Source organism: Strix aluco, chromosome 2, assembly GCF_031877795.1.
Source record: "Strix aluco isolate bStrAlu1 chromosome 2, bStrAlu1.hap1, whole genome shotgun sequence".
Classification (NCBI taxonomy): domain Eukaryota; kingdom Metazoa; phylum Chordata; class Aves; order Strigiformes; family Strigidae; genus Strix; species Strix aluco.
Genome location: NC_133932.1, coordinates 446,345 through 461,037, shown reverse-complemented (window position 1 = coordinate 461,037; position 14,693 = coordinate 446,345). Strand labels below are relative to the sequence as shown.

At 40.5% G+C, this 14,693-nt stretch overlaps 2 protein-coding genes across 5 annotated transcripts in view; one reads left to right on the top strand and one right to left on the bottom strand.

The window, feature by feature from the left end:
- CMSS1 (cms1 ribosomal small subunit homolog) overlaps positions 1–14,693 on the bottom strand; it is a 248,172-nt gene that overhangs the window by 146,141 nt on the left and 87,338 nt on the right. The gene's annotated exons all lie outside the window — the stretch shown is intronic.
- FILIP1L (filamin A interacting protein 1 like) overlaps positions 1–14,693 on the top strand; it is a 213,907-nt gene that overhangs the window by 113,683 nt on the left and 85,531 nt on the right. For all 3 annotated transcript variants that reach the window (XM_074807267.1, XM_074807256.1, XM_074807277.1), the window contains 2 exons: positions 10,969–11,252; positions 14,430–14,603. In XM_074807267.1, the coding sequence (XP_074663368.1) occupies positions 10,986–11,252; positions 14,430–14,603 (441 nt within the window). In that variant the 5' untranslated portion in view covers positions 10,969–10,985. The remainder of the gene's footprint in view (positions 1–10,968; positions 11,253–14,429; positions 14,604–14,693) is intronic.

Sequence of the window (14,693 nt, the reverse complement as noted above, 5' to 3'; positions counted from 1 at the left end):
CAAAAACAGATGAAAAGTGATTTTTGGACAAATCAAACCAAAACCAACCAAGCAAACAAAAATCAAATCTACACTTTCTGTGAAGCCATATCTGGACATTTCACATAACTTCAATAGCCACAAAAACAAATAAAATTGCATATTTAGCAATGTCAATCAACTCACTCTTACACAGAACTCTTGAACGTGCACTGCTCAAGACAATCATTTAAAGTAGAGCATCCCACACAATATAGTGGAAAAAACAGAGTTGGTTTTGAAAAGTTACTTTATTCATGTCTGTCTTGGTAGAATTAGGGGGCATCTGTGGATTCCTCCACCTCCTCCTTCCCCAAACAAGGCACCTCCTCTCAGAGTAGGTTGCAAATGATCAAATCAATGGGATAATGATCTTGATTGTCTTAGCCAGCTCTCTATAGACATGAGTTCACAAGAGAGGCAGCCATGCAGCTTCCTCAGACGTTAGTAGAGACTTTTGATCTTTCTTTGAAGAAACTTTTCTCAGGATATTTAAAAGTCTGTGGTTTATTTTCATGTGTGGGGCAAAGCAACACTGAGGTGAACACTCCCACATAAAGCAATGTCTCAACAAAGCTATGCTTGTCAAAAATACCCTTGAAGAAAATTAATATATACTCACTTTGAAGGTGTACATTTTTATTCTGTAGTCCTCACCGTGGTCTCTGCTGCCTATTTCATGACTAATGGATGTATGACAGTCCATGGAAACACCAAGCAGATAAAAAAAAAAAAAAAAAAAAAGAGTAAAATAGAAATGGAGGCGGCTGCAAGGGTTAAGAAGTTTGGGTATTGGATGCCCAGACCAATTACTGTGGGGTAACAAATTAACTTACACTAGATAACATATACTAGATAATCCTCGCTTACTAACCATATATTTTTCATTGAAAACAAAAGCAAGGTACTTAACTCTGTGTACTATAAGCTTGCAGCAAAAGAGCAGTAAAGAACCACTTATTTTGTATTTGCCACATGCACCAAGCACAAGAGAATTACACACAGGGTACACAAATACATTAATTAAGATGTTATATGTGTGTGTATGGACATACACTGAAATACCAGACATACCACTGGTTTCTTCTCTTTTGCCCATAGCTATTATAGCTAATAATATCATAACACTGTATTTCTTCAATTAGATTCTCTTTAGAGAATTGTGATTATAGGCTGCTTTACAAAATGACCTTATACCACATTACCACTATATTTAAGGGCACACAGGACTGTTTGTCACAAGCACTTCTTTTCCAGAGTCAATTTACCTTCCATCAGAAAGGAAGGACCATATTATAGAAGATACACTGGCCACTGAAATGGTGTTTGCGTGTGCACATGCACATGCGTAGGGAAAGTTAATCACTGAAGTCAGAGATGTAAAAATTGTACTGAGTGTGTGAACTTTTTTGTCTTTTATTCTTACAGACTTCATTATATTTGTGTTTTGCTTTACACTACTTTGAAAAACAGTTTTTATATGAAGAGATCTGTCATGCTACTAAAAACATCGCAAGAAAAATATTGAATTGACAGTATTTTAATCCTGCTTAGATGATTAAAATAGAACATTAAATGTTCCCATTTTGGGGGTGACAGGAATTTTTGGAAAGTGGGAGGGAACACTATAAAAATGGGATTTTAAAAAAAAACCCCTGATATCACAAAGCTCACCTTGAAATATTTATAAGATTACCACACAACGATGGCATTTTGGCTACATCATGTCTGCTGAGGACAGCGAAAGAAGTGTGAGCAATAACCTACATTGTCAGGAAGTCACAAGCAGCCGCTTTGGCAGGTTCCCCATTTACCAAAAGCATGTTCAGCCTGGGGAAGGAAGGGCAGATACCTGCCAGCTGGGAGACAAGCAAACACACGGAGCATTTTAGAGAGCCTTGTGCACTGAGAAACTTCCCCTGGATTTTAAACTCTGCCAAAACTGTCATGCACTTGCACAAAATTACTTCCACTGCTGAGACAACACCTTCAGGTATGTTTGCACTGTGTTTGGCAGAAGGAGATACTAATCTTGAACAGGGCCTCTGTAAGATTTTGTTTAGTAAGTCTCTAGTAGGAATGGGGAAAGCAAAAGCCAGAAACAGATATTGACCTGAGAGGTGCATGGGTCTCATGTGAAAGAGTCAGAAATAAGATATGAATGTATGAACTCAATCAGATCAATAACCTGCAAAACATAAAAGCCAGTAAAAACCCCCAGTAAAGTTGAAAAAACCTCACAAACCAACCCAAAAACCCGAGAAAAAAACACCCCCAAAAACCACTCAGTAGACAGAAGGTATGTGACTTACCATACAGAAAATTTTGGCCTATCCTGAAACCCAAAACCTACGAACTTTTGGTTTGGGGATTTTTCTTTGTTTTCAATCTTGCATATTGTTATTTTACAAATAGGTATCTAGCTTTTCAAGCCCTCAAATACCCTGCTTTAGCTCTTGTCTGCGGGATTTACAGAAACATGATACACACCATGCAAAAACTTCTTTGTTTCACAAGTCTGAATATGCCACCCTTCAGCTTCACGAATATCCTCATAACAGATCTCTGGGAAAAAGCCAACCAAAGTTTGCAGTGTATTCTTCCGAAAGACAGCCTGAGCTTGTTTCTCTGTGGCAATGAGGCTGTGCACTTCCTCCATCCAGGGGTCCCATCCTGAACCACTGCCAATTTCAAACAAGTCAGAGAGAGAGGGCAAGATACTGACATTTCTACAGATTTCAGGGAAACCCATGCCTGCAGAAAGAGTTCAGAGAGCCACAGGGAGGAAAAACCAAAATGTCGGATTCAAACTCAGCTGCAGTAGTTGCTGCCTTTGTCTTCCTATAGGCATAGATCTACAGAAAATCAGGCTCCATTAGTTCCTTCTCTCTAAACAGCTCCTTCTTTTAAAAAAAAAAAAAATTCAGTATTTACTTCATTATATATACTACAGTACTTAACCCTAATTTGGAGCTGAATTATCCTGCTACGTAAATATCTACAGTCCAGTTAATTTCAAAACATTCAGGAAATAGAAATTGTGTATCTAAACTCATCCTAAGATAGGAACATTTTCTTTTCATGTAGCACTATTTCCCATTTTTGCTATGGATAATGCTGTAATTACAGAGTAATTATACATTAGAGCCAAAACTACAGCAGCTGAATAGTAAGTATTAAACCACAAGCACTGTATTAAATAACGTTAACTGTTTCTTATGCTCATAAAAAGACAAAATGCTATACTTGGAAAGCAAATTCATATAATTGAAATTGGAGCAGATGAGGGTTTTTTCAGTGTACTTTATCAATAAAAATTTGTCATACAGACAACTGCAAGATTAACTTTTTGTTTAGAAAAAGAAACAGATAATATGGAACCACAGAATTTACCTTTTCAAACACATAGATCTACCTGATGTTATAGTAACATTTTTTCACAGGCACCAAAAATCCCTCTTGCACTAATCCTTATAAATAAACCACTTTTAGTGTTTAATTACAAAGTGAGTGTGAAACATTTAACTTTAAAAAGAAAAAAAACCCCTAAACCCAAGGAAGCAGACAGAGAAAAAGTTCCCCATATTAATCTCTCAGAAGCAATTCAGTGTAATTGCGTAAAATTCCCCACAACCCTCAATTCCCAGAAGCTGAAAGTTAAAGAAATTCCAGCTATTTTAATTTTGATTCCTCCTCAACCTTTTGAACCCATGAAAACATGGGATTATACTAATGTTGTCACCCTGCAGCAGCACATTAAAGCTACGTTGCACATACAACTTGAGAACCCTTCTCCCACTACAACGAAAACCTTTGTTGCACATTGTGCCCTTGTGGCATAGGTAGTACCTCACTGAGAAACAAATCTCCTCAAACAAATCTACTGTGTCTAACCTATTTGCTACACAAACCGTATACATATAATGTAACAAATATACTGTAATTTTCTAAGTCTGCTAACAACTTAGCTGAATGCTGGACCACAAACTAGGAGAGCTGAATTCCTGTGGAGGAGAGAGAAGGGTTTAGCAGGAGGAAAAATTGATGCAAGTGACTTTTGAGTGCTAGTTAGTCAGAAGCTGTTCCAAGGTACGACCAGAGACAAAGGAAAATCAGCCCATGTCAGAAAACTCAAAGTACTGATTTCTGAGCTGGAAACTCTGTGGAATCCAGGTGTCCAGGTTTCAGATGGGATGGAGTTAATTTTTCTCCTTAGCAGCCATCCCAGTCGAAACCACGACACCAGGTCTTCATTTCAGATTTCAGAACAGCTACCCAGTTTTTCCAAGCAATGTTATGCGATACAGCAGGGAGCCCAAACTCTTGATATTCTCACGGATCACCATGAAGAGGTCCAGTACCCAGAGCACTTGGTTTTATGGACCCGTCTGAAGAACCCCGCATAGAACAAGGTGTGACATCTCTGAATAGGAGTCTACATTCCTAACCACGTTCCAAGCGAGCAGCTTGTGCTTTCATGCGGAGCACTGTGAATGGGCATGCTTTAAACTGCCACATTATGAACTCAAATACGTGGGCAAACACCACCTGGGCCTCAGTAGGAGACGGACTGAGATCAGTCTGCAGGAAGGGCCTAACTTGAGCTCAGAGCCAAAAAACCAACAACTGGCCACATGGTACAGGCTCTTTTCTCTACTTCCAGGCACAAAATCCCAGTGTGTACGTGTATATATATAGAGACATTACAAGAGTGAAGACTGGATCACAATTTCACATACCGATACTGAAATGACAGACAACTGACGCAGATACGTTCTTCAAAAGGACGTGGTGAAAACCTCCCACACAGACTCAGACTTCTAAAGATGACTGCAAGCCTGTACAGACCTCATACACAAAAGGACTCGGGAAGATCTTACCTAACCACATTCACTGCATATGTGCAAAACACTACAGGATTGGAAGGGGAAGGAGGAGACAACAGATGGTGGAAATGTCACAGTACCTTTACCGTCAGCAGAGTAACACAAAAACTCTCTAACAGTCCAAAAGGCATCTTACTGTCTCAGAAGAGGCTCCCTGTCTCCAAGAGATGAGAAATCTGACTTGTGGTCAGACGAGCATAAACCATGACCAGCACAAAAATGACATCCAATTCTCAACCATGCACATTTCCTGTCTGGGAGTGTCCACATCCTCTGTTGAACCCAGATTTTCTTCCCATTTCAGTATCTGCTGTTCTTGCAGGATCCCCAAGGGCTTCAAAGACCAAAATTTGACAAGATTCCGCGAGAGGGGAAACAGACTCCTAATTTATTTTCTTTCTACTGCTTGACTCCCTCCAACTCCACATGCCAACAGATGCATCAGGCTACACAGGTAAGCACTCCCGCATCAGCTTTCCCAGATAAACAGCTTAATCTTGCAGTTTCCATGCCAGGATGGAAACACACATCCCAGATTCCCTGGCTGAAGAACCCCTGAAGGAAAGAAGTCTCCTAGCACTTACTGCCCAGCCTATGCACCAAAACAGCGCAAGACTCTGCTGTGAATAAGAGCACAGCTTGAATGAGATAGTCGGCCATGGTACAAGAGAACATCCCTCTGGATAGAAGCCACTGCAAACAGTTTTCAGGAAAACGCTAAAGCAGTCTACTCAAAAGGAAGGGCTGTATCTTTGGAAGCAATGCAAATCTACCACAGAGCAATGTATTCCCACTCAGGAGGATTAAAGTCCTAAACATATTCTGTCAGAAGGCACCAGTTCCAGAAAAGGCTCGGTGATGCTGTGAAATGGCCAGATCCTGAGATTCCAATTACTATGAAGACATTTTCATCTTCTCCCGTGGTTCAGCATGGCTCAATTGCTGGCCCACAGGTCACATCAGGACTACAGAAGGAGAACAAGACAAGCCTGCTGCCTTCTCTGGTGGTAGACATGATGTGGCCTAGTCAAAAGCCCTTTCCCATGCCTGGACACTACCTGGCACACAGCCACACAAGAAAGCAGAACAGAGACAGGAAAATCATTTCTCCTTCGGCATGTATGTGTGGCACTAAGCTGAACGTGATGCTTCAAAGTAGCTTTTGCTAAACAGGAAAGTAAGAAATGTTCTGTAGCCCTGTAGTATCTAAGGTGAGACCACCTTTTTTCTTGTCCAGACCCCATTTGTAGTGATAGGTAGAGGGTTGCAGACCTCTTTCCAAAAGTCACCATGTGCTTTGCACTCTCCCAATACACTGGCATGCTGAGCAATTGCATCCCAACTCCTTTTAAAAGTCCATCTGTTGGTAGGAGTCGTATTAATTTCAGCAAATCAAAAGCATTGCCATATCCCTTTAAGGGATGTTAAGAAACAGAAAGACATAATTCCTTGCTTAGTCATGGATTTTTGGAAGAAACGGGAAGTTCTCAACTATTCAGGATCCTTACCCTGGGATTAAGAGAAGATTTGGTCCTGTGAGGTATTTTGTTAGCTCGTAAGTCAATCACTGACTAAAGAGAAAACACTAAAGGGAAAAATAAATGGAAAAAAATGGATGATTCTTAAAACCCTACAGTGTCCGTGGTGAAGTAATCTCTGAAGGATACTTCAGTCTTTCCCACAAAAGTGTGGGGATTTCTGAACCACCTGCTTGTTCACTGCTGCCAAAGAGACAAATGCAGTTTCATCTCCTTCAGAATATGATTGAGAGGGTGGAGACCAAGTTAACATCATGGAAACATTTGGTCATTTATTCATCTGGCTCTTCAGGAAAGTATATTCTGATCCCTCAGATTACTTGCTCATCACCAAGAAAATTTCTCCTTTATATGCAGAAGGACAGCATACATGTTCAGAGATGAGCAAGCTCTTTAAAAACAGAATGGAAATCAAACTATAAAAAGAACAAGAACACTGAGAATAGACTCAAACTTTGCTGAGTATGTTACCTGCAACAATTTGATTTATCAGAATGTTTCAACGTACCCTTCGTCCATTTTGAATCCAGAACCAGTCTACCAAGCTGCACTGAATCTGATGAGCCTGGGAACCATCACCTTCTGACTTCAAGCAAAATACCACTGCAAAATCTTCAGCAAAAACCAGATACCTCATAATGTGAAGGAAAGCACAATAATGCAGAAAAGAAGCCTTGTGCTCTTCAATTAGCACACTTACACTGAACTAACCTCTATTAAGTACCCACTGCATGGTGGTCTCTGATTTCAGGAGACATGACTTCATGACCTAGATTGTCCCTTTCAATCTTTTTTATTTTTGATGCAAGCAGGTACTGCCTAGATGGTACATACAGAATCATATGAGAACGCCAACAAGTATCCTTGTTTATTCTGCTCACGTAGCTACAATCCCACTGTGTAGTAATTCATCCAAAACGGATGAAAGATCACAAGTGCAAGGCACAGATGCCCAACCAAATCTTCTCACCTGCTTTCTTCTTTCTTAGCAGTTGTTTACTGTTTTCTAAGGTATCTTATATTGTCATCCTTCTTGGTGGTATGGAGAAACAGGGCTTAAATTAGCTTCTATAGAGAAGTTTGCCACAAGATGCAAGAGTCAGCCCTCCAAGAGAAACCACAGAGGCTCTGTTCATGAACTACAACCCCTGTTACAAGAAGGAACACTTCTTCCTTACCTCTTTTTTGCAAGACAGCTTTCTTGTACACAGACCCCATCAATATGTAATTTAAAGTGAAAAGCAGCCAAGACACAGATATGCAAAAAGGCTAATTTTTCACTCAGTCTAATCTTGAGAGCCTGGGCTCAGGAGCTGAGACACACCTTTTTGGGTGCCATGAGACAACTGATATCCAAATTTTATGAGCCTATTAACATTTTTACCTTAAGAAAAAAAAAAAGTTGCTCTTCATTAACCTTCAAGAACATGGGAAGAGTTGTTCAAAGTAGAAAACAACCCAACATACCAAAACACACAGCTGGAAAATTTCAAATGACACTGCTTCTATCCTTAGGGCCATTCGAGGGCTTAATAACATTGCAGAAATCCAGCATCCTGTGGACTAGAACGGACCATGTTTCTGCCATGGTGCAAGGGCATAACACAGCAGCTGATGTTCTTTCCAAAGTGTCAGGTGCACTTTAAGGGTTAGTCCCTTAGATGGTGCCACATCTAGGGGGTCTGATAATTTGAAGGTGGTGAGGAGTTTCAAGGTAGGTGGATGTTTATTTTTGTCCATTTCTGAGGTCCTACATTGCTTGCTGCACTAGCAGCTACACTGTCTGCGGTATTTTGAAGATTTGAATTGCCCTCCTGTTACTCATACCTACATCCTTTGATGACCACATCAGCACTAATATTCTTATATAAACAGACAACACTACAAATAATAAGAAAGCCAGTCAATGTACAGGTAATAAAAAGGCTTAAACAAATCAACAGACAAAGAATACCTTAATAAGGCAGCCCACTAATACCAGAGCATTTGTGCCTCTTCTGTCAGCTACACTCAAGTACCAATAAAAAAAAGTGAAGCGTACATACAGTATGCCACTTCAACCTCTAACCATTCATGTTAATTACTAAATCTGATAAATGTTTGCATTTGCCAATTCAATAGTAAGTACTGGCATTCTGGAATGCCAGAACCGAACACAGGTAAAGTATACGTAATAATTCTGCTCAACAAGAAAATAAAAACAAAAAAATCCATTCTGGGATGCTGCAAAAGCACCATCTCCATAGGAGAGTAACCTATTTGGCAGGTCAGCTGGCCTTCTCAGGGACCAAGTGCCTCTTGCTAGTGTAATAAGGACTAATTTACCTGATTATGAAGTAGACACGACCAACTTAAAAGGGAGTCACAGCTAGCCCTCTGCAGCTGTGAAAACTGTGCGTGGCACGTGGCCTTGAACCCACAGCATGTGTACAGTGTAAGAGAAAACGTGGGGGAAGGCATCCTTCTTGGCAGGATCGCCGAGACTACTGTCCTTTCAAGTTTGGGATCCTGTTTCTAGGTGTAGCCAACTCAAAAAGCTTGAAAAGATATGAACTTCTTCCTTATACACTGGTTCCTCTTCCCTGCCGCAAGGAATGCCATATTGACACTTGTTGTCAACAAGTTTGACAGTAGCTTGACACCCAGTTGACGCTGCTGCTGCACCTGGCACGTGTGAAGGGAAAGACACACGGACTTCTCAGACTGATTTATTTATTTCAGAGTGTCCTGTGCTTGCGGCATCAAAGTGCATGGAGCTCAGAGTGCATTCAGGTTACCTGATTTAACTCACATTTGATCTTACAAAATGAGCCATTAACTGTATACAAAAGCCGAGCAAGCATTCACCATTTTATGTAAGCAAGATGCAAAAGGTGAGTAAGCCTAATAAGCAGACCACGGTGAACAAAGAGAAGTTACATCCAACTGAAAGGACAGGATGAGCACTAACTCTAACCATCACCAGCTAGCATCACTGCTGGCCTCTATGAACAGCTCTCGGTTTCCCACGTGCACTGTAAAAAGTTCCCATCCTGACCTGACACTATCGACGCACAGCTTCACAAAACAGGTTCCAGTGCACACTGTCATGCAAATTTGACACACCCTGGTTTTTGGAGACCTGGAGAAACAAGTTTTTCTTATGAAACATAAGCTATTATGAGTGCTCTAAATGAGACTAGAAGAGACTTCAGCATTATAGAAAATGTCACTTGCTCTTGTAATGTTTTTGATAAATTCTCCCCCACTCTCAGCCACCATCCATTACAAACCAAAAGCTTCTTCCGACTCCTCTGTTCTTGCAGAAAAATCAACAAAAGGAAGTATTTGTAGCACTCAGTGGAAAATTACCACAGTTAAGGTGTGCAGTCACAGAGCTTAGGATTTAGAGTCAGAACCTGGTGGAAGGGGGAGCTCTGAAAGAACTTTATCAGCTACAGATTTGTGAGGCCAAAAAGCAGCAGTGCAATTATCTCCTCCCTACCACAGGCCATAACAATTTTCTGGACCTTTCAGCAATTAGCTTTGTGGGTTAGTAAGAAAAATCGTGCCTTATTTGTATTTCAAACATGTTTAATTTCACATTTGAATCACATGATCAGAGTTTTGTCTGCCAGACAGTATCCATGACCACAGTTTTCCTGTAGAGGTGGACTATAATCCATTCATACCTTAATCTGACTGGCGATAAGCAAAACAGAGTTCCTGAGGTTAATCAATATTTATACAGCGTTAGTCATTTATCTGCAAAAGCATTAGAGTATGCTTACATAACAGTGGCACTTCAAAGGTGCCTAGTTAGGACAGGTCTCCCTTTGGCCAGGTACTAACTGCTCTAGAGTGTTAGTCTATGGCTAAAGAAGCAGTAAGGTTTCACACTACCTGGTTATCAGGGGGTGGGGGGCACAGCACAATCAGCGAGGTAGTTTGGTTTTGGAGGTAGTGGCGGTGGGGGGTAGGGGGTGGTTATGATGAGGCTCACCCCGTGCAGTCTGGATGTGCTAACTTCTCCATTTTGCCAAACACGGGGAATGCAGCTGCATAACTCATGGTAGTGGAGGACTGCTTTGAGCTCTTCCTTGGAAAGACAAACAAAACACAGCTATACAGTTAGAGCTGGGACGTTAGGAAATTGGAAGAGAAAGATCTTCCCAGTGAAAACCTTCTAAACCTAAACTTGCCTGATCACAATAAGTATCTACCTGAAAGGTGAGGCAGGCGCTGTCTCTCCAACGGGAGATGTGCACAGTGCTGCTGCTGAAGTTCCTGTCCGCAAATACTGAGGAGGGAATGGTTACAACCGCGTAAGACCAGTTAAGACTCACTTCACTGCAGACACCCAGTAAGGATCACAGCCTAGTCCTGTTGGCTTGCATAAGGTTGTCAGCTTCTGTCAAATGACAAACAGCCTTGTGTGGGAGGGAAAACTACCAGTCTGGAGACAATAATATCCACCATAAATTATGGTAATAGTTTTATAATCTCTGTTATTTAAAACAATTATTTTTTTCCCCACCTTCCTTCAGCTTCAGAGATATAAACCATGCGTTCCAGAAGCAACAGCACAGAAAGCCCAACCCGACCAAAGCTGAGCCAGCAAAAGCCAAAAGACCATCATAAAGAAGAGGTTGGATACAGTGGGAGAGGAAACGTGCAAAGAAGGCAGAAGAAGGACGATGTAGCCCAAGCCAGTACCATCCTAAGAAGCCCTAAGGCAGAAAAAAAACAAAGAAGTTCTTTCAAGAAAAGAGAAGATCTCTCTCGTGATGACTTGTTATTTCTTCTTAGTGTCCTCGAGGGTGAACTACAGGTGATTTATTGTCTTATTTTATACTCCACACACTTCCCCCTGCCCCAGTTTACCGGAAACACAGGCTGCTTTCATATTAAGAAAACACCCAACCTAATTTGATACAGAAGGACAAATATAAACTGCTAAGTACATTAAAAATGAAAATTATAGCTAATCAGCCAGAAAAGGTGATCTTTACACCACCCCACATGCCTGTATCACACTAAAAACACTCATGGTTCACTGTGAAGGATCACGTAACTCTCAAAACAGAGAACTCTCAAAGCTTTCCTATTGTGTTGCCCCATTCTAAGTACTTTGAATACAAAGTATTTGCCACTGTAAAACCTATATTGAGAACATATTAGTGACCTTTAAGATCTGCCACTTGCTTCTTATCTCCCCTGCCCTATGAAGTCATGGGCATTACTCCCCATGAATCAGTATGTGCCACATCACACAAAGTAACTCACTCAACAGGATTCTAACATCTTTTGCTAGAAAAATCAAAGTATCCATTTTATTTCCCATAATGTGAAGCATTAAGTCTTGCATGCCACTTAGCCCACAAGATACTGGATTTTCAAGAGCGAGCATTTTTCTATCTGGAAAAGGAGCCAGCTGCCAAGTGGTAAATGATGCTTAACCTGGTCAAACATAATTTCAGGAAGTGGGAACCAGATTTCCACTGAGCTGGGAGAATATTTCTGTGGCAGGCTGATTGCAGAGAAGTAGCAATAGCCACTTAAAACTGCTCACAGGCAGAGGGAAGAGCAAACTGGCCAAAGCAGCATAAATGAGTTATCTCATGGTTTCAGAGTGTCTTACCTAGACAGTACCTGGGCAGTGCCATTCTTAACACATGTGTATATACTTCATAACAGTACATACATGCTTAACAGAACACATGTGCCATATGAATATTTGATTGATGTACCAATCTCTGAGGGTAGACTCAAGGCAAACTTCTACAGAGCATTTCATTATGCAAACAGAATGATTTCTGTGTTTGAGACACATTTCTCTCCTGCTCACTTGCCCCTTCTCAATTTAGATTAAAATTCAGGTGTCACACTCTCCTCCAAAACAGCTGTCTCTTTCTCTCAAATACAAAAAAGAATGTTTGTATATATATACATACACACATATATTTATATTACACACACACTTCATTACACTGGTGTAATATAAATAATTAAATATATATATAAAAACCACACACACTTCAATTCTTAAGATTTAGAACTGGAACAGAGTGAAATGAGAAACAATAAGCCTGACATGATCAGTTTAAATCATGCCCAACATTCCAAAGGAAGCATTATGAATGAAAAAATGAGAAGTCATTTTTTATTCCTAATTTTCTACCTCCTGTTATGCCAAGTCAAACCTCTAAACATCAAGTATCAGTCAAATCATAACTAAGTTCCAAAGTTAGATGCCATTACTCTCCGATTCCAGAACATTTCAGATGCACAAAGATCACTCTTCTAGGTTTTTTCTGCAATGGTAAGAAATAGATTATATTCTTTTAAACAGTCACAAACAGGGACACAGAAGTGCTCCAGCCAAGAGCAGGCAGACTGAAAGCGTTACCCTCTCCTGATACATCCCCCTGATTTTGCCCCTTCCTATTCTAGTCTTTTAGGATTAGCACGTACTTTGTTTTGTTTTTAACTGAGAGCACTGCAGACAATGGATGTTTGAGACAGTTCATGTAGTTATGTCACTGTAATGGAGGCAGGGAGCAAACTCCACCACCAGAGGATGCAGCAAAAAAAGATGGACGCAGCCTTAGGATAGATGGTGACCTAAAACAGTTTTCCCACCAGTGGAAACATTCATGTAATCAGATATTGTCATGAAAGAATATTATCATTAGAAGAGGGACTTCGAGACAATTAGCACAATATTTGCAGCAGGTATTCCGTCCCCTCCAATTTTACGTGTAGGAGCTAGTAACTTTATAGCAAAGTGTTCTTGGTGGTTTGTTTTGATTTGGTTTTTTTGTTTGGTTGGTTTTTGTGGGGTTTTTCAAAGAGTGAAGAGAATCCATAGATCAGTTCAAATACTGGAGATACTTACAGCATGGTTCTCCATTATGGAGCATGGCCTTACAGAGCAATGCTGTATGATAGGAAGAAGGTATGTGCACCTGCCACCTTGCACAAGAATTTCTGAAATACTATATATAAAATAGCATATTGGAAACATACCTGAGAACATATTGTATCTACTCTTTGGTAATAGGATGTCATAGATATTTCATAAGGTTAATGAAACAAATGCAGTGACATTAAAAAAGTACAATGCACATTTTTAGGCTATACTTTTTGAAACTAAATGATTTTTGGAAACCAGATAATGCCACCTTCTCTTAATCATTCTCTTTTAAAATACTCTTTTTTAGCATGCACTCACAAATTGAGAATACCCTTACAGTAGTTACTTCCAAAAAACTTGATGCTACAAGGTTGCTTATTACCTGAGGGCATGTACATGAGTGTGTGCACAGCTACACGTCTATAAATAGATCAGGCATGGTCTCACACATGCATGTGTACGTACATATCCACACGCTCGCGGGACCCCACTGCCCGCTTTGAAGGCGATTAGTCTTGTTTTAAAGAACTGCCACTATTGCCTGGCTTTGGAAGGCGCGTTGCCAAGGGTCACATACCCCACAGCACCCACCTCCCTGCGCTCCCCGCTCAAGGGAGCTCGGTGGAACAACAGCAGCAGACGATCCCAGGTCGGTTTAAACTACAGAAGACACCTTTGCACCCAGAATATACAGAATGTGCGACACTTCCAGGCTTCAAGAACCATCCTAACATCTTGCACTAACAATTTAAAATTGACTTTAATACCACAAGACACACTTTACCCTGAAATTGGGTATTGCGACTGCTACACACTGGTCCAGAAACAGCCATACAATCTAATCACTAACAAAGTACTTAAGCATTGATGAGGGTTCTGAAGATGTTGGACTTTATGCAGAAATAATAAAATACACAGACTAATACTTCTCTCATGCTTTTTACCTGTCTCATGTTGCTATTGTGGGGCAGTTAACATACACAGCATGTAAAAAAAAGTTTTTCAGTTTCCTTAAAATCAAAAGTAGAACACTAACCTGTAAATACACATATAGAATTTAACAAAATAAAACTTTACTTTGTGTTTCTGCAGGCTCAAGATGAAGTTATAGGAGTACTTAAGGCTGAAAAAATTGACTTGGCTTTGCTTGAAGCCCAGTACGGCTTTGTTACTCCCAAGAAGGTGTTAGAGGCCCTCCAGCGAGACGCTATTCAAACAAAGGCTGAGCAATGGCAAGAAGATGTCTACGAAAAGCCTATGGGAGAGGTATGAACACATAATCAATATTTAACCATAGTTCCCACCAAATTCAACAGAAAATATCTCACTGATTTCAGGGGAAGAAAGCAAATGAGC